Genomic DNA, 23,203 nt, shown 5'->3' with positions numbered 1-23,203 from the left:
CAGGTTGAAACCCCAAAGTTGACCAGGCTATGATAGTTCTTGTGGTCAACATCAGTGTAAGGCATAGAATGTTGTGGACAGATTTTCAAAATTAGCAGCTCCTTTTTGATTTCTGATTGGCTTTGATGATAATAGAACTTGTTGTATATTCAGTCATATGTGGGCTTCAGTTCATGGAACTAAGTGGCTGAACCACTTGAAGTTTTACTGCCTGTTACAGCAGACCTGGAATGTGAGCTAAGTGGTGAAAGCCAAACCTCAGGTGAGGGTGTTTGCATCTGCAATCAGTTGCTTAGTCAAGGAATACTGGGTCTCATACAAAGTAATTGTAAATACAGTCAGGTGCAATATGGCATGTGTGGAAGAATAAATTATGCCTTGCTGAGGGCAGTAAGATTTGGTAATTATGGAACTGACAGAGGCTCGATGTAGTAAGTTGATTTCACCCCTAATATTACAGCTGTGGTTTGCAATTCTGTTAGGAAATTTGAACCTCTGTCTCTTTCCTCTCTGTATGGATTAAGAGCTTGAGATTTTAGACTTTTAGAGACACTATCTATTTGATGGCCAAGCAAACTTTGCTTTTGCAAAAGGTAAATAAAAAGAGGAACCAAACCAAACTTCTTATCTCTTTATTATTTATGTCCTACTTTACCTCTAATAAGAAATTTGAACTTCAATAAAATTATGAGAGAAGCAAAACATAGCAAAACAAACAGAATTCATCTGCAAGAACCCAAAGGGAATTAAGCTGTTGGAGGCACAGGGTGAAAAATCTGTGTGGTATCAGTGTAAGCAAGACTAGTTTTGTATTTACTCTGGAAGTTGGGTGGAGAGAAACTGTAGCATTCAGTGTCTTTTCTCAGAACAGCAGTCTAGCTGCCTTGTTCAAAGTCCATGGGACTGTGTAAGGGAAGTGATCTCCAGTATGATCTCCAGTATGATCTCCATAGTGAAGAGGTTCTAAAGATTTTAGAAAAGACTTAGGAATTTTTTGAATGCCATTATTGCTATATTTAACATTGTTATGAACTTCAGTGTAGAGCTTTGTTTTCCTTATTTAAAAGCTCTCTCTTGTTCTTCTGAATGCTTTAATCCAATCTACCATAGTCTCTCTCAGTGAGTAACAAAATTTTACTTTATCAAATCATACGTATTTGCTTTAAAAACTACTATAAAAACACCATTATCTTCATTATGCTAAGGAGACTGTTCTTGAACTTGTCAAGCAAGATATTATTGTTTTTAGAAAATAGAAGCTTCTATGTTGTGACATTTTTGTAAAGCTGAAAGTAAGAGTGAATTTAATAGTAGCCATGCAGCAGAAACTTGCTCATCATTTCAAGCATTGGTCTTCAAACCAGATCATCACTGACAGCAGGCTGATTGCTTTAGCTCTTTCACAGCCAACAATTGTGTGGCACTTGAATGAAGTGCCATATTATCAAAATTATTATGCTCACCAAAATTGTGCTACACTGTTGTCTGACTAATTATAAACTATTTCTTAGATGTGTGATTATGTCAACTGTTGTGTTTGCTAACTTCAGCATATAGAGATTCCTAATTTGTCAAGTGCACTCTTTCAGGGAACATTAACTAGCAAGTTTCTGCTGTTTTCTGTGTGCATATTTTCTGAGTACATACGTTTTAAAAAGAAGAATTAAACTCAAAGTATGAATATCTAATAGCAAATTAGATTGCAATAATAAATTTTCCAAAGACCTTGGGAAATGTATTAGAAAATTCTTTCCTGCATTTTCTGCTTTTTAACTTACTGACTCTAAAGGTAGGAGTATAAAAATAAAAAATGGGACTAATTTTTCTGGAATTACTTTCACCCTTTTTTCCCCCCTTATTTTTTTTTTTTTTTTGGGGGGGGTGGGGGATAAGTATCTAAAATATATTATTTAAGTCAGATATAATTAGGAACATGGCAAATACCATATAAGACCACTGGTCCCTGTGCTGGGACAGGATCCTTTCCTGCTACAGCAGGAGTAAAGGGAGAAGCAGCCTGGATGGGGAAGGAGTGCTGCTTTTTGCTATTCATCAATGCAATAGCTATCTGTGGCTAATAGGTGATGTCAGAAGTTGGGAAGAATTATGTCATAACCCACAATTTTTACTAAGTTTTGGTTTATCCCACTAAGGGAATAGCAATTTTTCTTTTTAAGGCAGCTTACAGTGGATGAATAATATCTGTTAATATTAATAGACACATATATATCCAGGTAACCATTATTCTTAAGTTACAATTGTTATGATGTTCAACCTTTTCATCATATGTTACTTAAAATTCTGCTCCATCATTAGTTTACCAGTAATTACTTTTGGTCACTCAATGTTTTTCCTTGTATTTCAAGTTAAAAAGAAGATTTTGTCTTCTCTTTTTTCTTTCCATGTGCTATTCTTTCTCTCTTTTATTTTTTTTTTTAATTTTTCTTTGCTTCTGAAGTACAAGCTAATCTTCATAGTCATCTTTTCTACAAAAAGAAATCTTTATATCTTTAATATTTCTGTTCCCTTGAATTTCTGGTGGATTTGGTTTTGTCCTTTTGGCCATGTGTGAGACTCACATACAAAACCCACACAGTGTTCCAGAGAATAACACAACGTTGGTTAATACAATTATTGTTGTAGTAATTTTTATACCATTTTAAGATAGAATACACACTTTAAATGTTTGGATTTAGTACTAATATTGCAGAATTGGTTGGTTTGGATTTTTTTTGCTAAGCTGTCCATAAAGTTGCCAGTGTCTTCTTTTTTTGTCCATTTGTACATTTTTTCTTCATTTGTACATGGAACCATACCATTATATACAATATTTAGCTTAATTTAATCCAAATTTACTAGATATAAGTTTATCATATACAGGCTTTACTGTTTATTGACCCCATTGTAGAAATCACTGCTAATGAGATAAAATAGTGACACTTGCCCAATTTTTTTCACTTAATATTTCCTTTTCAACATAAGCAAAGTAATTTTATTTTGCTATTTCCCCTAATTCTTTAGTAGCAATAAATATAATATTTTTAATATTTACTTTTTCTATTCGTCCCTTTATATTCCTATATTTTCTTTTGTGTTTTTAATAATTACCTCTTCAAGATTTTCTCAAAACCAAACCAACTGATTTGTTATCAAAGACCAGTTCTTTCTGTCATTGGTATTTTTTTACTAGTCTTCTAGACATTTGAGTACACTTAAAAAAATAGAACTCATGTTTGTTTTCTACAATATTGCCATCTTGGTTTTTTAGTTCTGTTTTCAAATTATTTCACTAATTTGCCTGTTGTTAGATTGCCAGTTTTTGGGTGAACTGTTTACTACATTTGCCATTCTTAAGGTTGTGTAATTCTCAAAAGTACCTGGTGTAGCAAATTATAAATTTTATGTGTCTTCTTAGGTGGTTGTCCCCTAATTTTCAGTTTTTATCCATCTTGGATGTCTACCATCTGGTCCAGAACAACACATTTGTTAGGGGTCAGATTTTGTCATCTGCAGCCAGACTAAACAATGTTTGCATCTAGATCCATAATGCAATTTCAGCATTTCTGGCAAGATTTCTGTCTCTCAAAGGAGTCCCTGGGTTGTTGGGGTTTTTTTGTGGTTTGTTTTTTTTTTTTTTACCCCATAAATGCCCACACAGCTGGAGTTGTTTGGTTTCCTCCTGTGCAACTCTCCACATGCATAGTGGTCTGTGGCTTTCTGCATCCCTCCTGACAGGGTTTGGCCAGCACCTGCCAGGACTCCCTCGGGCCCTTGGCCTGGGTGTTCTGTGCTGGGCAACACCCTGCAGGTGACTGTGGCATAGCTGAAGGGTGTTCATACAAAGAGCTCTTCACAAAGCAAGCTTGTCTGCTTTCTTTGGACAATGTGGTGGTGGGATGAGCAAGTCAAGAAAGGGAGTACAGCAGTATGTATTTGGTCAGTATTAATTGCTTTTGTATGATTTCATTCAGGATGCCAAGTACCTGTTCCGCTTGTACATGGCCCTAAAGCAGTACCGAGAGGCTGCCAGAACTGCCATAATAATTGCCAGGGAGGAGCAGTGTTCAGGTAAGTCTGTTTTCTCTGATGTGATGGCATCTCTCATGCTACCCCCTAGGTACCATACTTAGGCTGCTGTTATTTGTGTAGGATTATACTTAGAGAAGACGTATGCTTTTAATTATATTCAAGTTCAGTTTTGAGTTTGAAAGTTGACGTGGAGAAAACCTGTGGACTCACACCTATATATTAAATACTGGGAAAAAAAGTGTGGAAAATATCTGTGTTCTTTATTACATTCAAGTAAACATAGTGATTAAAACAGCCTGTGACTTTACCTTTCTGTCTATTACAGGTCATAGAATTGCCATTTCTGCATATGGTTTCTGACTTGGTGCTAAACTTTTAGTCTTAGCAGCTGACTTTTATCAGTGGAAGATGGGCAGAGGAGTTGATTTCTGTTGAAGAAAGACATATGCTTTAAGCTTGGTTTTCCTTTGTAATGGTTGCTAAAGTTAAAAATAGAAAAAAAAGAAGAAGAGGGCTAGAAGCTAAATAGCTGCCACCTCCAATATCCACGCTCCTCTGTAGCCATGGCAACAACCCTACCCTAGCACTGCTTGCTTTTCATTTCAATTATGTAAAAGAAAAATCTATAAAAGAAAAATAGCAGCCTCGGGAATAATCCAGGAAAATTAACATTTATGGACTGGTCCTCAGCATTGGGCTAAGGAGTGGAAAAACCTCTGAAACCCTTAGCAAGCAAATCTCCCAATGCATCATAGTAGTGAATAATGTATTTTTGCTAATTATATAAGCAGGAAATACAAAGGCTCAAAGGTTTAAATATTACTAGCTTCTCTGAATTTGAAAACTTGTATCTAAAATGCAGTATCCCATTGTGTATTTCATATTGCCTAGTAGTATAAATGTGTTCTGCAACATTGTAATAAGAAGCAAAATATTTGTCTCACTAAAAGCACCAATCTTGCAGTAATTGTTTCTTCTGGAGTAGCAGTTTTACATCAGCCCCCTCTTCCTTCAGCAGATTTCAGTGAGCTTGATTGTGAAATTTGCACCAATATAGTTTGTTCTTTCCTTAAAAATCCATCTAATGATAATACTTAAGTAGTACTGCTTGATATTTTCCTTTGTGCATGCCATTTTTAGTGCAGTTTTCCCTGTTGTTTTTATGTAATCACATAATTTTAAGACTGTATTATACTGAGAGTAATACAGTAATACAATATAAAAGAGTAATATTGTTTTCCAGCAACTAATTCTGAAGTGATATTTAGCTGTCTCACACAAATTTCACAGTTCAATTCAATTGTAGTGTATAACAAAACATTACAAATTGCTCTGTAGAGTAAAAACATCTGCTGATAAGAGAAATATAGGGAGGCAAAGGAAAATGTTTGCTGAAATAACTGGAATTTCCTTTAAATGCCTCCAGCTGCAAAGAGTATGACTTTCTCAGCCTCTAATAATGCAAAAAATCACAAAACAATCAGAAAAGCAACCGCCAAAACAAAACAAGAAAAAAACAGAATTGCAAAACACTACTTGATTTCAGCTACATTGATAATTTAATGAAATCCTGTGGTTTCTGGACAATCCTAGATAGTAACCTTGAAGCAGTATAACCTAGTGAAGTAACATTCAAATTTTAACTATCCCTTGACAGGTTTTGGGTTTGTTTCATTGCAGAGGCAAGAAGTTGCCAAGGCAAAAGATCAAGTAAAAGTATGCTAAATTGACATTTAAAAAGTATCTTTTGAATAACTGACATTGAAGAACAGCAACAAAAAAAACCCAACTTTACATGCTCTGAAAACGTGTTCCATTTTTAAAGTTCATTATATTAAATTGCCATCATATATAGTTTACTACTGTTTAAATTACTTCTCCCAGTGTAATTTTTGTTGGTTTTTAACTTCCTTGCTGATATTGTTTAGGATACTGTGACAAGCAACTGCTTATGGCTTTCCACAGAAATTGTCATGCAATGGTTTTATTCAAAGGATCAACATAGCTTCAGTTTCCCTATATGTCATTAGTAAAGATATTGTTTGTTATGAAAAGTTAAATTTACTGTTAATTTTTGGGTTTTTTTCTTAAGGAAACTATCGAAATGCACGTGATGTTCTTTTCAGTATGTATTCAGAGTTAAAGACCCAGAAGATTAAAATCTCTTCTGAGATGGCTACAAACCTTATGATTCTACACAGCTATATTTTAGTGAAGGTAAGGAACTGAGAAATTGAATTTATGTGTAAGTTACACTGTGTCTGATTTATCGAACTGTATGTATGGATGCTCTGTGTACATAAATTATATTTTCACGTAGATTGTATCACAGAATCCAAGTGCATGCTAACAGTAAGCTTCAGGAGGACAGTCCATAGTTGTTTCTGCCTCTTTGAGTAGCGTATTTTTTTTAAATACTGAATAATGAAAATTACATATGGCTTCCTGTTTTTCTTTTGCATTCATGCTTACAAATACTGCACTACTACAACTATTCATTATGATTGTTGTTGTTGTATTTGAGGTTATTATCCATAAGTAGATCAGTGCTTTTCTGTAAATGAAATTAAGCAGGGGCTCAAATGTTTTCTGTTAGTTAACCCATGGATGCCCATGAGGATATCCATTCCTTCAGCCAGCTTTGGCCTCCCTCTCTATCAGCAGTGAGGCAAGAGCTGCAAGTGGTGGGCTGAAGGCCAGAAAGACTGGGAAGGAGCCATGCTGCAGTCTCTGGTCCCTTCTGTAGTCCAAGTCTGCTAAGTTTCATGAAGGAGCTGTTGGCATGGAGCAGCAGGATGAAGAATGCCAAGAGCAGGCTGCAGGAATTACTCTCCAGTGGCTGCAGTAAATGTGGTTTCTTTGCTGCATTCCAGATTCACGTGAAACGTGGTGATCACATGAAGGGAGCTCGGATGCTTATACGTGTAGCCAACAACATCAGCAAGTTCCCATCACGTAAGTGCTGACAGCAGAGGAGCTGTGCTCTGCAGGACAACTCACTAATCAGCACTGAATTGCAAGGTTCATCCTCCCCCTGTGATCCTGTGGGCAGCAACAGAGTGTAACTACACAGTGCACTCTGCATCCTCCTCCAGGCAGCTCTTCCATACAGAGCCTCCAGGATGGGATCCTCTTTAATGGATAGGACAGCTCTTTAATCTGTCCTCACATTAGTGCAGTACTGAGCAGCCCCAACCACACTGAGTCTCAGGATTGTGTGTAATGACCTGCCAAGTTCTGGGACTTGACCATAAAATTTTAATTGATCTTTTCTAAAAATTATTTTTGGGTACATGGAAAATGTAGGCTAAAAAATAGGCTTTAAAGGATGCAGACCAGATCTGGGAGAAGTGGTTGAAGTCAGAACATTCCTGCTGCCATGCTGAGCTTCAGGAGTGTGAGGCAGTGAGAGGTGAAACCATGGTTTTCTTATATATAGTTCTCAGGAATGGCCCCAGTTGTGCAACTGTGTACCATGACAAAGAATAGTCTATCATCAGTACTTTTCTAGCTGTATTAGCTCAAAGGTTTTAAACATTACTATTGGTAAATAAATATTTGACAGCATTGTTTCATTCTATTACAGATATTGTGCCAATCTTGACTTCAGCAGTGATTGAGTGTCACCGAGCAGGATTGAAAAACTCAGCCTTCAGTTTTGCTGCTATGTTGATGAGACCTGAGTATCGGAGTAAAATAGATCCAAAATACAAAAAGAAAATTGAAACAATGGTCAGGTGATGTTAATCAAATGCTCATAATTTCAAGGCTTTATTCGCAATGCTGTTTTTGCTCATAAAGCCTGTAGACTGTTTTCATATTATTTCACTGTCTTATATTTGAAAGGCTAAGAACCATTTCCCACCCTTCTCTGAGAATTAAAGACTTCCTTTGAATGTGATAAGCCTCAAAGGCAATGTGCATTTAAAATGCTTCCCAACCAGCAATAGCATTTTCCATCTTCTCCATACAGACACAAGTAAAGCCACACAGGTTTAGCTGCTTTCTAGTCGAGAATCCACAGCCAAACTGTTGGCTACTACAGCAGTTGTGTTCTTCTGTGATTTAGATGACTAAATGGCTAAGATAAAAAAGAATTAGAAGGCAAATTAAATAGATGAATTCCTGACATTTTCTTCCTTATCTGAAGTTTTGTTTTGATCCTAGTCAGTATTTTCTGCCAGAGGAGGAAGCATAGGTAATTGTACAAGAGCAGGGCATGCATATGTAACACTTCTGTCATTTATTCTGCTAGTCTCTAACCAAGGCTCAGGGACCTGCTAAGCTATGGGTGGTTTAGGTATTTATTTATTAAGTCTCTAAGCTCTCCATGAGCTTATCCAATCGCTCTAAGTCAAGTAAATATTTAATGAGAGTTGACTCCTACAAGAAGTTCTATTGTGTCAAGACTGGTATCTAGCTAGTTTAAGGTGATGCCTTGTAGTTTTCCTCTTGGGAGAGATCTATGTTTTTCTGTGTCATTTATGATTTTAAACATATCCATATTTTATTTATTTCCCTTTTATCAGTTATATCTTTCCAGGTGAAGAGTCTCAGCTTACACAGCTTTTTTATGGATACTGGGTTTTATGGTGTTTCTCTGAAATGCTTCTTACAGCCTTTTTGGAGGCTGTTAGAAGCTGTATAATCCTATCAGATAGTCAGTTTTTTGTTACTCCTGTTCTTTGTGGTCCTGCCAAAGAAAATCTCTAAAAACAAAGACACCATAGCTTTATAGTCACTATATATAGACCCAAGTTTTGAAATCTTATAAAGTATTAAGATCTGTTACACCTTTTAAAAGGTGGTGGTGTTTCTAATTAAATGGAAAATTACTTATTTCTGAGTTGACATAATTGTGAAGCTTGAGTGATAGTTAAAAGGAAGGAGCTAATACAATGTAAAATAGCAGCTGGAAGCTGTGCAAGTAACTCAAAGGAAAAACACTTGCTAATTATCAAGGACATTGTAAAGCAGCTTTGGTAAGTTCAAACAGCTTGAGGGTTTTATTCACAGCTGTATCTATGTTTTAGACATCGGGACACAACTGAGACGGAAGAGCCAACAACAGCCTGTCCCTACTGTGCTTTCCAGCTCCCAGAGTGTGATCTTCTGTGTCCCAGCTGTAAAAACAACCTTCCATACTGCATTGCAACTGTGAGTGTCTGCTGTGCTTTCTGGACTGTGACAGCAAAGGCAAAGCTGCTTTCCCTTCTAAAAATAAGTTCATTTGAACTTCAGTTTGCTAGTAGATCCAAGCTAGACATTTTTATGCATTTATGGGTTTTTCTAATCTGTTGCTGAATTTCTTTTTGTCTTTCACTACCATAGAGTGTCCCCACTTTCCACCTACAAGTAGCAGGCACTTGAGGGTGCCAGTAAATTCAGGAAGTCATTCTGGGAGACTTCAGCTTCCAGAGAAGGCAGGTGCAGCACCAGGAATTCCCAGCACACACATTTGGTGCACTTGGGAGAGCAGATAGGCTAATGCTGCTGATGCCTTCCCAGCTCAGCCATTTGCCCAGGGACTCAAGTGCTCAGAGAACTAACAGAAGTCCCCCTTTCCTTTTCCATGTACAGGAGCTTGTGGAGGGCACACCTCTCCTCCCCTAAGCTACCCAAACTTCAAATTAAAAAAAAAAAATTAAAAACCAAACCAAGCAACTGAACAAAAAAACCCCAACAAAACTTCAAAAATCTGTTTTGGGGTATTTTTAAGCACATCCAATGCTAATGGTTCAGGCAGAAACCTCAGCATTTCTTACATTATTCATGCTTATGGAAATGAGAAGTTCTAACATTTTTTGTTTCTTTAGAGTGTACTGAAAAGATAAAGATGGCATACATTCCTGGTGGAAGTCACTGTACAGCTACTGTGTAACTAACAATTTTTACTGGGTTCATGTCAATTGTCATACTAAAACTGCAGAGAAAAAAGAACTTACTTGAACAGGAAACAAATGTTAGAGTTAACGTTCTTTATTAAAACTGAAGAATTAAGTCTCACAAAAAATTAATGTCCATTATGTGTGGATATTTTTGGTAAACTTTAGAAGTAATACCTTTAGGAAAACAAAGTTTAAAATATAAATTTATGAGCCACAGTGTACTTGTTAATATATGTTACACAGTATTTATTTAGGCTCCATCTTGGCCACAGTTTGTTTATGTCACAGGTGTTTGTAGACATTAGGACTGTGGCATTTTCAAATACCTAATGCCAATCAGTGTCAACACAGTCTGCTGTTGCATATTGTATTAGAGCATAAATTTCTCAGTATAGTTCAAAGTGCTGCTGTGTTTTTATAGTACTGAAAGGTACATACAAACTCATTCTATCAAAAGTAAACCAGTAAACTGTAGCAAAAAAGAGAAAATATAGAGTAAAGAGGCAAAGGTCAGGGAGGCTCACAAGCTTGAGTGACCTACTGGGCTCAGGTGCTTTGGGGGTACTTTTGGTATGCCATATACAACACCAAAAATGCCAGATTTAGTTACAGATACAGATAGCATTCTAGAATTGTCAAACAAAAAGAATTTTAAACACTGTAATTCAGTATATTCTTAGATTTCCATTTTTAAGAGGAATGCAAATGGTAACACTGCATCTCTGAGAGTTCCTTTTCTATTTACAGAATTTACACAGTAATCAAGCCACAGTAACACATATATGAGGCCTTTAATTCAAAATCTTAGAACTCAGTTGCTGAGACTTTTCCATAATAACAGGTTGGAAAGTAAATGCCCTCTGTAGCCAGGCAGCACTTGCCCCTTATTTACCTGCAGGTTTTGTGTGCAGGGTCGGCACATGGTACGTGATGACTGGACAGTTTGCCCACACTGTGACTTCCCTGCCCTCTACTCAGAATTCAAAAGGTAAGTTGGGATTTTTTTTTCTATTGCAGTATTCTGATATTTGTTCCTATTTTAGCAGCTAATGGATCGTTTGATACTAAAAACATGTAACAGCTGGGCTGGGTGGAAGAGGAATTCCTCTTACTTGGTAGTTGCACCTATGACACTCACAGAACATTACTTCAAAGCTGACCAAAATGATAGGCTGTGATACAGAATTGGGCCAGTGATGCAGGGCTCCAACAGGAACAATAATGAAGATGGATGGTGAGCTTGTGAAAGTTCTCAGCTCAGTCCAGGAAGAAGGCCTGAGATGGGGGCAGGGCAGGAACACAGATGTACCAGCAATCACCAAGACAAACAAAATGCACATAAGAACTGGGTACAGACTAATATAGCAATGTCTTGTCCCTGATAATCACATGTGACAAGGGGATGGGATAGCTCTGTTCCAATGCCAGAAACTCTGAAGCTGCTAAAACCTCCTTTGTTATGTGTTTCAATGCTGAAAACAGCAGCCTTCCTGGTGTGGTGTTAGCTCTCAGCTGTTGAAAATATAGACAGAAGCAGCCATTGCTCTGTCCTGCACTTGTTACATAGCACTGGTCAGAACCTTGCTCTAGGCTTTGTGCCTTAGGCCCAACTTCCTTTGAAAAATGTTAGAATTAGCTTTTGACCAGTTACCCTTCCTTTAAAACAGCATGTTACAGACTGAAAATGTGTGTCCCATGTGTTCTGAAAGGATTAACTTTGTTGATCTTAAGAAAATAAATGACTGCACAGAGCACCTCAAACTAGAAGATGAGGACCAATAAATTCAGGTATGTCCTATAGTCTGTACTTTTTACTTAGCAGGGTTCATTTTAAACAGCTCTGGGAGTTCTTCTGAGTAAGGAATCTTAACTTACAACCTGGGTCAATGCTCCAGGCAACTTGAGACCCAGTTCTATCACCTATTTGCTCTCAGGCATGCAAACAGCAGTAGGTTTTGCCACTGCAACTAACCTGGTTGTTAAATTGGGCTTTAACTCAGTTCACCCCTATCACCACATTAACATCCACAAGCTGTTCTGGTTTGGAACATGTTCCTGAACAGCAGGTGTTCTTGAGTAGCATGGAATAATTTGAAGATCTCAACATCATCCAAAGTTCTCCAGGTCTTCCAGCATGGATTTAAGTATGGGGGGAGAGAGCAAGAGGGGGACTAACTGGAAGAATCTGAAATGTATGTTACATGATCTTAACTTGCCTGTTTAACAGAATCTATCCCAGGATAACAACAAGAAGTATTAGACTGAGATACTCATACTTCAAAGAATGAGAGCATGGCTCTGTCTAGATCAAAGACTTAGATCCAGAACTTTGGTTTTGTTTTGGTTTTTTTTAATGGTAACTAAAAATGAGTTAACAATGTTCCTCAATAATGTTAATAATGTCAAGCCAGATTTACTATTACAAATACGTTATGTGAAAACTCAGCTGTAGGTCAGAGTAACACACTAAAGTTCTTTTGGGGAATTTTGAGTTGATTTTATTTCTCCTGATCTGCTATCACAGTATATCTAAGAATATAATTAACCACCTCTCTTTATTTCCAGAACTGCTTATGTTGGCTGGCAAGCAGCAGGGAAAGCTCTATCACTACATCACACATCCCTTCCCCAGAAAGGCCTAATACCAGCCATGTAATTTCTATTTTGTAATATCTAACTATTTAGCTTTTGATAAATTTTGTACTTTGCTTTATTGTAGTAATAAAACTGATAATTAATACAAACAAAATCTGCATTTTATCTGCACCAAAGGAAAACCATGGGGTCATCTTTTAAATGAAAAAAGAAAAACCACCTCCCTACTGTTCTTTTTTTCAGTATCAGTTCTGAACTGTTATATTTTCAATTTAACATTTACTCTTTAAATATTCCTTTCTGGTTTTGATTAAAGATGTAACTTGTAAAAGTACAAGCAACTCAAGTTTTGGAAGTATATTCCTCACTGTTTTTCTGTGTTTCTCACTGAACAAAAAGGAAGTTCTAGGAAAAGAGGAATGCCACATCATGCATGTGAAGGAAAGACAAAACTGGAATAAAGGAGGGAGACAGGACAGAACACTCCATGAACTTTACCAAAGCTTTAAAAGAGTCCTGTGAAACATTTTATTGTCATTTTATATACTGCTTACTTTCTATAATGTACAAATAGGCCATTTATGTATGGGGTTTTAGCATCACATGCTATTTACAAGACTTTACCACATAATGTCATGGGATTTATATAAAAAAAAAAGCAGTGATGTCCTAGGAAGACTCAGCAGAAATGCCAGGTACTGAAGCATAACATTTTCAGCATGTTCATGCACCTGGTGTCTGTTGCACAAGGACATTATAGCTTGTAACATATACCATGTCAAGAGTTAAGCACAGCAGGGCATTGTGTGAGAGCACAAGAGCTACAGCACCTCTATAAGAGGAGCATTTTCAATGCACTGGTTCTACCTTCCCAGCAGCAGCACTGGATCTGTTTCATGTTCCTGGAAGAAATCAGATAAGCAAAGCTGTGTGCAAAGCAAGATTTTACTCTAAATGTCTTGTTTTCTCTTTTCTTTTCCCTTCTTTTTTTGTTTTTTCTTCATTTTTCTCTCTTTTTGGCAGCTTGGAAGACTTCACCTTTTTTTGCTATAAACAGAAATATACAGTCAGTTTAAAATCCAGCTGCAACCTGACAAAAGTTAAAGTCAAAATGTAGTCAGTGTTAAAGAAAAAGCCACCTCTTTCCCTCCCCTTTCAAGTGTGAAGTTTCCAAATGCCATGGACAATACAGACTACAATATTCAGTCTTAAGGACTAACCACAGTTCACCATTTGGTGATACCTACAAAGATATTACTAGAATTGTCATCTGTAGTAACCCCAAGCACAGGCCTGGCACCATCCACATCAACACTTGAAATATACTAAGTTTTGGAACTGGATGCAGAACTCACAGGTTTAGAGTGATGTTTCAGTTTGGTCCAACATAAGACCATGGATGGAAGTAACTTAAACTTTTCCACACTACCACCCGTTAAAAATTTAAAAGTTGAGACATTCATTATTTAATACCTACTATGATTTTTTTCTTAATTCATTTAGATTATGCTGAAAGTCACAGAAAGGTAACTAAAAACAAACAAAAAAAGCCCCAACACTTCAGTGGGGTGGTTTAATACTGAGGAAATTAAATCACCTTAATCATTGCATCACTGTCAACAGTATCCTGCTCATCCTCATCAGACTGGATTTCTTCCACATTCAAGTCTTCACTCAGATCTAAGGTTGCTGCAGATCCTGACTGCCTTTTAGATGCCTTGACAGAACTAAGTGAATATGGAGTCAAATGTGCCTCTTTGTTGTAGGCCCGTGTAAAAGCTGCTTTGACCTGGCAGGGTGGAAGGAAGGAAACTGGGCATTAGTTTAGGAACTGTAGATTGTTAGCTAACCAACTGAGAGATTCCACATCAATTTTCCTTTGGGAAGATGTGACCAAAGATAGATAGAAGACTGCATTCTCTCAAAAGGACACAGAAAGCATTTAAGAGCTGTATGGTGAAGGCTCATTTCAAACAAGTCCCACATAATCCTCAATAAAGTGTGCATCTTCAGATGCTTCTTGCTTAGGCCTATAATAATTTCAGCAGTCACACCTGAGTCCCCTTCAGCAGCACTGTACACTTGCCAGATTAAACAGCATATTCAGACTATGGGAAAACACTTGATAGTAATGTAGGTTTAGTCACCAGTGGTTCTTCTCTTTCTGTGAGCACCTGACCTGGATGAGGGAGATCATGGTTCAGATCACATCTGCCTAGTTTGTAAAAGCAACTTGAGCTGAAGCTCACCTTGTACCCAGTGAGGGTCCCAACCACTGGAGTGCAGTAGTTGGACACTGGAAGAGCAGGACACAAAGCAGTTCTAACAGGACTGGGAAAGGTGCAAGCTGCAAGGCAGCCTCTGAATGCAGGGCCTGCTCTCTAACACAAGCACCTGTGTGTCCCTCCTCCTGTGCAGGATGGTAAGTAAGGGAGGGCTGAGCCTGAAGGACACAGATCTTACAGCCAGAGCTTGCCTCTAGAAAGGTACCAGCTTTCCCTGTCCTTCCTGTGTTCTGCTTCTATATTCAAAACACAACTGACTCCCGCGTAATCCTTTACACCAGGAACAAAAAGTGTGGGACTCCTGAGTGAAGCACAGCCTGATTATCTTTAGAACTTAGCCCTGAAGTTTTAGTGGTATGTTTGACAGCTGATTGACAAAGCCTACTATCAATTATGGTTAAGCTGGTGCACCAACTTCAGCCTTTCCAAAGCACATCCATACCATAGCAATTATTTCAGGATTTCTTTTTTATGATATGGAAGAAAACAAAAAAATTCACTGGTGAATTTTACCTTGGGATCCAGCTTTGAAAAAGGACTGGGTTTGCCTCCCCACGTGCTTATTTCCATGATACTTTCAACGTCTTCTTTCATCAAGCAGTAAGAGTCCATAAATGTTATAGCTTGTTGTACACCATCTGCTCCAAAGTCTTTCAAGGGCTGGACAAGTGAATCCCGCAAATATGACAAATACTCCATATTTACTGTCCTCTTGCATGTCTGAGTTCTTTATCAAATTGAAAATAAAGTATTGAGTAAGTTAATCTGTCCAACCAGCACCACTGACTTGTAAAGACAAGAACAAATAGGTAAGGAGGCCCTCAGCAATTCAACAATCAGATGCCTCAAGAGCAAACTGCAAGTTGTACTGTGCCATTCCTTTTGCCATACCTGCATTAGGGAATAACCAATGCAAGGTATCTGAACACCAAACAGACTGGGGAAACAAAACCCTAACTGAGAAACAACTTCAGGGGAAAAAAGAAAAATGCAAGGTACTTGTAATTATACTAAAAGCATTTCCACTTTAGACTTGTTCAACCTAAGCACTGAGAAAAGTGTCCCTAATAACATAGGAACACATTCACAGAACACATGAACGTGTCACTTGTTAAGGAATTGATGGTAGGTAAAGAACTGCACAAGAAAGAACCGTATCAGAGGAATACCAGTAATACCTGAGACTCATGTGCATTGCCAGTTCTTGAATGATACGATCATGTTTGCCTGTGGATGAGAATTTCCCCAGCCAGCTGGGAAAGACAGGAAACTGGGACATGTAACCTCTCATCAGCTCCCCTGGGAGAACACTTGCATAGATAGCCTGGAAAAGTAACACACATGCCAAACTCAGATCACACTGAAAGTCTCATGGACACCATGACATACTGCCCTGCACTGCACTGTCCACAGGGAAGAAGGGTAGTCACCACAGGACCACAGTGGAAAGAGTTCATTGGGTTGGGTTACAGCTTCACCCCTTGTACCTGTTCCTTACCATGTTCTAAAATACCAGTGAAACTATCTGGGTTTCAAAACTCAAAAAAAACCCCAACCCCAAAACATGGCCTTTTCTCATGCCTGGTTTAGAGTGCAGTAAGACAAATACTCACTTCACAAAAACAAGTGATCTCCTACACAAAGACATGGTGAAGGAGACATTTCCAAAGAACACTGCAAATCTACATCAAGTCAGCTATGTTCCTAAGCAATTCAGATCTTTGGACCTGTACTGAGCAGGGGGGTGAACTAGATGACCTCCAGAGGTGCCTTCCAATTTCATCTACAATGCCAGTCAAAATCCTTTAAGCACAAGTCTTGTCAGTGTTTCAGTGAGCATTAAAAGAAGTACAGTGACCGAACTTCAGTCCTCTGTGCTTTGGGAGAAATCCTGCCCTGGTGAGAGGAAGGACAGAGCAGGCTTGTAACAGCACAAGTGATAACCTGTGCTTCTGTGCTTTGTGACACTCCAACTTTTCCAAGTTTCAGAGACTTCATTTCATGTTGCAGCATGGGCTCAACAATATGGAAAACTCCTCTGATCACCAGTGGAACAGAGAATACTACATGAAGTACAAATTGTATAGATCACACAGTCATACTGAAACATCAATTTCCACAGATCCACCTTTAACACTGGACATCCCTTAAAGAACATAAAATGAGTGTTAAATGCTCACCTGTACTGGAAGAAGATTCCAGTTCTGCTTGCTACGAATCTGCCTGTCCACTATATCACCATCACATATACTATCAGCTGCTCTACTCAGGAGCACCAGGTGCTTTTTTAAATTGCCTCTGGAAAAAAATAAAGTTGACTTTATTACAAAGCAGAAATATCCAGATGGCTTTTGGTCTACTTTGCTCCCTAACATAAAAGCCTATGTCAATTTAGGGTTTGGAGTAACTCACCCAGCAGCAGCTGGTTTCACATGCACATAGTTCTCTTGGACAAAGAGAGGTGCTAGTGAATAATCATGGAAGAACAGATCTGATTTGTCTATAAGAGACATCCGAGCAGTCTCCTCTCCAGTAGCGAAAACCTTCCGGACAACATCAAAAGGGCCCTAAATAAACAACATTTCAAGAAGTCAGAGGTTAGAAGGTCAACACAAAATGTAAGACACAGCACAGTATCAGCTAAATTAGTATCCAGGAGTATCTTGATTCATCAGTACAAGCTCCACGTTCTGTATTTCCACTCTAGAACTTTACCAGTTTTAAGAACTGTATTTTATTTTTAATATTAAGAGAATAAACTCCTAAACAGAGAACAAAGGATGGGAAGAATGAGCGTCATAATTGCATCTTAAATAAGAGACCAGTATATCAAAATATATACTCTGTCCTTGATACACTACTCTCCAGTTACATGAGGCAAATGCGATAGCTCTTGGCACCCAGGCTTCATCCAGTGCTTCAGTTCAAAAGATGCTTATAAAGCCTTGTGATTATATCAGAATATGACAGTAAAAGCCAATCCAGTGTTTGACACTTACCAGTTTGATGTCCTTTTTGGCTCTGCTGGCATCTGCTTTAGCCTCATTGTAAGTCAGTGATTTGTCTTTTGCACACCACATATTAAGATTATGCAACACCTAAAGAAAAAAATTTACAATTTGGTAGCATAATAGAATTTAAATGGAAGACTCCAGCAGTAACAGCCTGATCTTATACATAAAAATACTGCTCAAATACTTTGAAGTTAATGTACATAATCTGCTATCTGTGACCAAATCTGAATGGTCACTGATGCTGAATGGGTACTGACCTGTCTGATGTCCTGATTTGCTGCCAGGATTATCTCTTGCATAGCAGGTGGGGGAATTTTTAAACCTTCTTTAAATGCAATAGACATCATGGCACCCTGTAATCACAATTGAGAAACTGTCACTAGAGAATTCCTATGAATTCCAGTAAAACATACTGACTCACGAAACTGACACTGTTCTACTGCATATTTTTCTGAATTTTTAAAGCACATATAACTCAGATTTTCTTTCACAAAACATAAACCATCATTAACCACTGGTGTAAAAAAAGAGTACATTCGTTTATAAAAACCCATTTTGGATATATTCTTAAACATCTTAGACATCTAAAGACAAAATTATTAGATATCTAAAATCCAAAAGGCTTTGGGAAGAAAAACTCAAACAATTCATTCTGAAAAGCAGTTACTCACTGAGATGATCCATTAAGTGGCATATCCAATTCTGAATAAACTCTGGCACATGAAAACTGAAGTTACTGATGGTAACTCAGTGCAGTCCATACAGCCAGAGCTTACTTACTTTGATCTGTTCTAGCCGAGGTCTCTGAAAACGAAGATCCAAACAGTAGTGCACCAAGGAACGCATTTTAGGATGGTTGCGATCATTGCACATACAAATGATGGGTATCTTTGTGTGTCGGATCAAACCAATCAACTCCTGTAATTCAAACATGTTACAATTACGTCAGATAACCTGGATAACAGCAACAACTAGAATGTCATACCAAGCAGCATTAGTGCCTGCCTTGAATCAGATCCTTGACAGGTGCCAAGTCTGCAACACTCCTCCTGCTGTAACCACATTTCTACACAGTGCAAATGTAGCCCCTTGCCTACGTTTTTCACTTGCTGTTCTATTCAGCTGCATGAGATCTCCTGCTTACCCATTTCCACTGTCTACTTCCAGCAATTATGTTTGCAACTGTCCTCAAGAAGCAATGAAGACCAATAGCCCAGAGTACAGGTGTCCACCTGCAGAACTAGACTCATTTCTCCAGAGGCCAATTTGACCTGCCTTATGCCCAGAGGGAACACACAACTTGGTGCCTGCACCCTGCCACAAAGCATGAAAAAGCAGAAAGTAAAAAGATCAGCTCATCCCTGCTTCAAGAGGTTTGATCATTTATAGGCTTCCAAACAAATTTTGCTAGCTGTAATGAAGGTGAAATTCAGTTCAGTTTCATTCCTACAATGGAAATACCTGCATCTGAGCTAAAAAGCTGTATGCCCTTTACTGTCAAAGTACTGCACGTGACTATAGGAACTCCTCAGAAGCTAAAACTGGAGTTACTAAATAGAACAAAGGATGCTGCTGCCTATGCCACACATTAGTTACTCAGTGTTACTGCCTATGCAAAAGAGCAACAGTCCCAGCCAGATTATGAACCTCCCACTGTAGGGAGATATCACCTTACAGAGACCTTAGGATAAATGTACTTGTTCTGAAGCACATACACACAAGTTCATCACTCCAAGTTGCTTCTACACAAGTAGAATTTTTCCCCTCTCTACCAATGCACAATCTTAAACAAAGACAGGCTTCTAAAAAAGTCAGACTGTACTCTGCAGAGAGTTTGTTCATGGACCATGGGTCCATGAAGCAGAGTGGAGGACAGCAGAGTGGCTTGACTATTTTGTGCTATTTGTATGGCACACACTCTTGGCAACGGCATTAGCTAGGAACTACAGTGGCTTCACCTGAATCCCTCCTCTGTCTTCATTGCCTGCCATACCATCCACTTCATCCATGATCAATACATGGTTCCCGCTAACTGATGAAGATGCACCTGAAAATGAATATGGATAAGAAAATGAGATGGGAATAAAGGAGTCTTGCTCAGAGTTTTACCCAAAGCTAAGTAAGATAACCCCATCTTAGGCAACTGAGGTGGTGGCTCTGCTACTTGATCACATGAACCTATGTTCACAGACCAGACTACAGCCTCATGTCATCTTCTGAGAAACAAGTCCCATGAAAGAGAGGAGCAACTGCAGAGTTCTTGAGTGGTTTGTGCAGATTAACAACTCATGCTATGAATAGCAGGATTTAATTCTGAATTGAAGAAATGCAACAGCTTACTACATGAACCCATCCCTATTAGAGCCAGGTCCCTCCACCTGATAAGCAAGGTAAATTCCTAACGTTGTTGTGTAATAAGGAAGCTCTGTCCTTCCTCTTACCAGACTCTTATGAAAACAAAAACCTCTTTCACAAACAACAGACGCACCAGAACAGAAGTCTTTGATGCTGGTGTTGTTAAGTGACTCAGCAACTACTTCCTTGAGACTGTTCTTGCTGCGAGTGTCGCTGGCATTCAGCTCCACGTAGCTATACCCCAGTTCCTGGTCCAAACACATAAACCACATAAAAAGTGAGAACACAGATCAGTGGAAAATCATACAGCTCTAATTAGTTTCTCCCCTTATATTCCTTTTCCCTAGCAAGTCAAAAAAATTTATAACCATGTGTGGAACAGATAGGCCCAAAAAAGATTATTTTTGTTTTGTTTTTGTGGTGGATTTTTGTTGTGGGGTGGTTTTTTTAATAGGTTTTTTGTTTGGATTTTTTTGTTTGAGTTTTTTTGTTGGTTGTTCGCGGCTTTTTGTTTGGTTGGTTTTCATTTCATTTTAACTGAGGGGGATGGGGAAGCACTGGAATCACTGGCACATATTAAATTTGGGAAGATCAACGGAACTGCCGGAACTACCAGCAGGGATAGAAACAGAGCTGAGCCAAGGCTGGCTAGGCTCCATGGAATTTCCAGCTGCATAACAAAGAAACATACCAACATGGCTCTGAAAGCTGCAGGGAAGAGAAACTTTAACTGTTTAACCAATAGGAAACACATGACTGACTCCCCCAGCAGCATTAACACAGTCCCTGACACAAATTAACCCAGCTGCTCTTTTATGAGCAAACTCTCCTGCCAGAGGCAGCCAGAACACAGAACTGAGCACACACAGCCTTGGTCTGTTTTGCTGGCATTTCCTTTGGAGCAGAGAGAAATGCTCTGCAGAGTCCTGAGGTAGCTGAGGCAAGCCAGGTTGGAAACCACCAGCTGAAAAGACCATGCTTTGAGAAAAAAAATGAGCCCAAGACAACACATTCACCTTTTCTCAAGGTCTAGTTCTAGGTGTGGCATCAACTTGTTGTCATAAAGCTCAAAGGCATGCAATGGGGGAAGGGGAGGAAAAGGATTATCCTAAAGGATCATCCTAAAGTAGCATTTCAATTTAGAAGGAATCTGGGAAAGATCTCTCTGTTAGATATATAAAAACGGTAACCTTAGGCTTTCAAAAAGCTTGCCAGAACTTGACTCCTGCTAAATAATGTGCAAATATTCTCCAACTTGCAGAACTAGTGCTGGATGCTCACAGTTGGAAAACAATTTCCAACTGTTTAGCACACTGTGATATGCTTCCTCTTAGTGTAACAGAAAGAAATCCAGACACCCATTGGTACCTTCTTACCTCAGACCTGATTAAGGTACCAAAACAGCCACATATTTTCACCTGTAACCCTGTTCTGAGCAGGTGCAACCTGGCTGAGAGCAGATCCTGGTCATTCAGAACATACCCACCTGCACACTTCAGCTGCACCCAGATACAGAATTAATATGTAACAAAAAAGTGCTGGGAGCAACCATTACTATGAACTCACCTTACAAACCAAAGCAGCTGTAGTAGTTTTACCAACTCCAGGTGGACCAGAAAGTAATGCTGCTTTAAAGCCTGTCCCATCATCTTTGCTTCCAGTTTTAGTGGGTTTTGCTTAAAAGAAAAAAAACAAAACACAAACAGGTTTTACCTATGTATGTAATTATAAAACAAACTGCATGCTCCTAAAGATATCAAGCATCACTGGAATTTTTCCTCATTTAAAGCCTGATAAGAACATCCAAAGATGCATATACACCTGCATCCTAACTGCTTGGAAAGAAGCAGCTTAACCCAGCTTACAATTTATGACTTGCAGTGATTCTGAACTGAAAAATACCAGTAAGTGCTATTAATGTAACAACTATTTCAGCAATTTCCTCACAATCATATCATACAAATAAAAAACCAAAACCACCACCAAACCCACACACCACCACAAACAAATTAAGCCAACGCCGCAACACACCACACACAAAAACCCCACTACCCACTATGGCTTTAAACCCTCTTTAAACACAGAAAAAACTTGTCTGTCCATAGGATGATGAACTGTCTACTTGACATGTGTACTTCTTGCCAGAGGCAGGACCTTAACAATTCATCCCTACACATGACAGCAGCCCTTTAGACCTGCTCTTATCCTGTGTCTTCACTGTTGGCAGTGCCTAACCTTTCTCCCTCTTGCTGAGGAAGAAATCGATAGGCTCAACACGAGGCCATTTTTAGATACATCGCAGCTAGGGTTTTTGGGGGTCTTTGTAAAAATGAAATCTAAGACTTGGGGGAAAAAATCTTGAGACACATTTTTCTGCTCTTCTCTGAAGTGGAGAGATGGGTAGTAAATGAACAACTATTCTGCCAAAAAAAATTCAGGCTCAGTTGCTGCTAAAAACACATCTGACTGCAGCCTTATTCCTGATTTTTAGAGTTGCTCTGCTACCACCCTCACTGGTCCAGGGAACCAAGGAGCATGATTAGCATAGAAGAACACAGAGAAAATTAACCAGGCCAGTCACCTTGTCCATCTTCCAAGGCGTTCTTGTGCCAATTTCTGAGCCATCGCAGCAGTTTATTGGCACAGCTTTGCTCACCCTGTTGTCCAATAATTGCCTTAAGAGACACAGGCTTGTATTTATCTACCCATAGCAATTTCTCTGTGTCATCTTCATCAACCTCAGAAACCAAGTTCCCCTTAGGTTTCGGGGCTTCTTTCTCCTCTACAGTCTGCCATTTAAAGTCTGTAAGTTTTCGAACAGCAGTGGATTCCTTCTTTACAGATCTGATGGTATCTCCTTTTTCAGGAGTAGACTTGTGTTTTTTATTATTAGCTTCTGTCTTGTAGGGGCTAAAATTCCTTTTTCCAGTTTCAGCTGTCTGTGGTGTCTTTTTGGGTTTTGACTCCACTTTCTTTGCCTTATGAAAATAGAAAAATTAAGAAGAATTTTTTTAAAATACAGTAAATAAACAGCATA

General features: G+C 38.6%; 2 protein-coding genes across 4 annotated transcripts in view; one reads left to right on the top strand and one right to left on the bottom strand.

Moving 5' to 3' along the window:
- Nucleotides 1-16,884, top strand: part of WDR19 (WD repeat domain 19) — a 42,305-nt gene extending 25,421 nt beyond the window's left edge. Inside the window, exons 29-36 of one of the 2 annotated variants that reach the window (XM_066317104.1) lie at nucleotides 3,972-4,068; nucleotides 6,122-6,246; nucleotides 6,903-6,984; nucleotides 7,616-7,766; nucleotides 9,063-9,186; nucleotides 10,829-10,905; nucleotides 11,585-11,705; nucleotides 16,808-16,884. In XM_066317104.1, coding sequence (XP_066173201.1) covers nucleotides 3,972-4,068; nucleotides 6,122-6,246; nucleotides 6,903-6,984; nucleotides 7,616-7,766; nucleotides 9,063-9,186; nucleotides 10,829-10,905; nucleotides 11,585-11,699 — 771 coding nt within the window. In that variant the 3' untranslated portion in view covers nucleotides 11,700-11,705; nucleotides 16,808-16,884. Of the gene's footprint in view, nucleotides 1-3,971; nucleotides 4,069-6,121; nucleotides 6,247-6,902; nucleotides 6,985-7,615; nucleotides 7,767-9,062; nucleotides 9,187-10,828; nucleotides 10,906-11,584; nucleotides 11,706-12,482; nucleotides 12,764-16,807 lie in introns of those variants that run through there. The other variant, XM_066317103.1, reaches the window with a different exon arrangement.
- RFC1 (replication factor C subunit 1) overlaps nucleotides 13,017-23,203 on the bottom strand; it is a 32,841-nt gene continuing 22,654 nt past the window's right edge. For both annotated transcript variants that reach the window (XM_066317105.1, XM_066317106.1), the window contains 13 exons: nucleotides 22,748-23,144; nucleotides 21,733-21,842; nucleotides 20,300-20,414; nucleotides 19,770-19,858; nucleotides 18,592-18,729; nucleotides 18,069-18,164; nucleotides 17,797-17,895; nucleotides 17,210-17,364; nucleotides 16,978-17,095; nucleotides 15,976-16,121; nucleotides 15,311-15,524; nucleotides 14,110-14,301; nucleotides 13,017-13,559 (listed from right to left, as the gene is read on the bottom strand). In XM_066317105.1, coding sequence (XP_066173202.1) covers nucleotides 13,458-13,559; nucleotides 14,110-14,301; nucleotides 15,311-15,524; nucleotides 15,976-16,121; nucleotides 16,978-17,095; nucleotides 17,210-17,364; nucleotides 17,797-17,895; nucleotides 18,069-18,164; nucleotides 18,592-18,729; nucleotides 19,770-19,858; nucleotides 20,300-20,414; nucleotides 21,733-21,842; nucleotides 22,748-23,144 — 1,971 coding nt within the window. In that variant the 3' untranslated portion in view covers nucleotides 13,017-13,457. The remainder of the gene's footprint in view (nucleotides 13,560-14,109; nucleotides 14,302-15,310; nucleotides 15,525-15,975; nucleotides 16,122-16,977; nucleotides 17,096-17,209; nucleotides 17,365-17,796; nucleotides 17,896-18,068; nucleotides 18,165-18,591; nucleotides 18,730-19,769; nucleotides 19,859-20,299; nucleotides 20,415-21,732; nucleotides 21,843-22,747; nucleotides 23,145-23,203) is intronic.

The sequence above is a fragment of the Sylvia atricapilla genome, chromosome 4 (genome assembly GCF_009819655.1).
Source record: "Sylvia atricapilla isolate bSylAtr1 chromosome 4, bSylAtr1.pri, whole genome shotgun sequence".
Classification (NCBI taxonomy): Eukaryota; Metazoa; Chordata; class Aves; order Passeriformes; family Sylviidae; genus Sylvia; species Sylvia atricapilla.
Note: the sequence above shows the minus strand (reverse complement) of the source record. Positions and strands in the feature narration are given on the sequence as shown.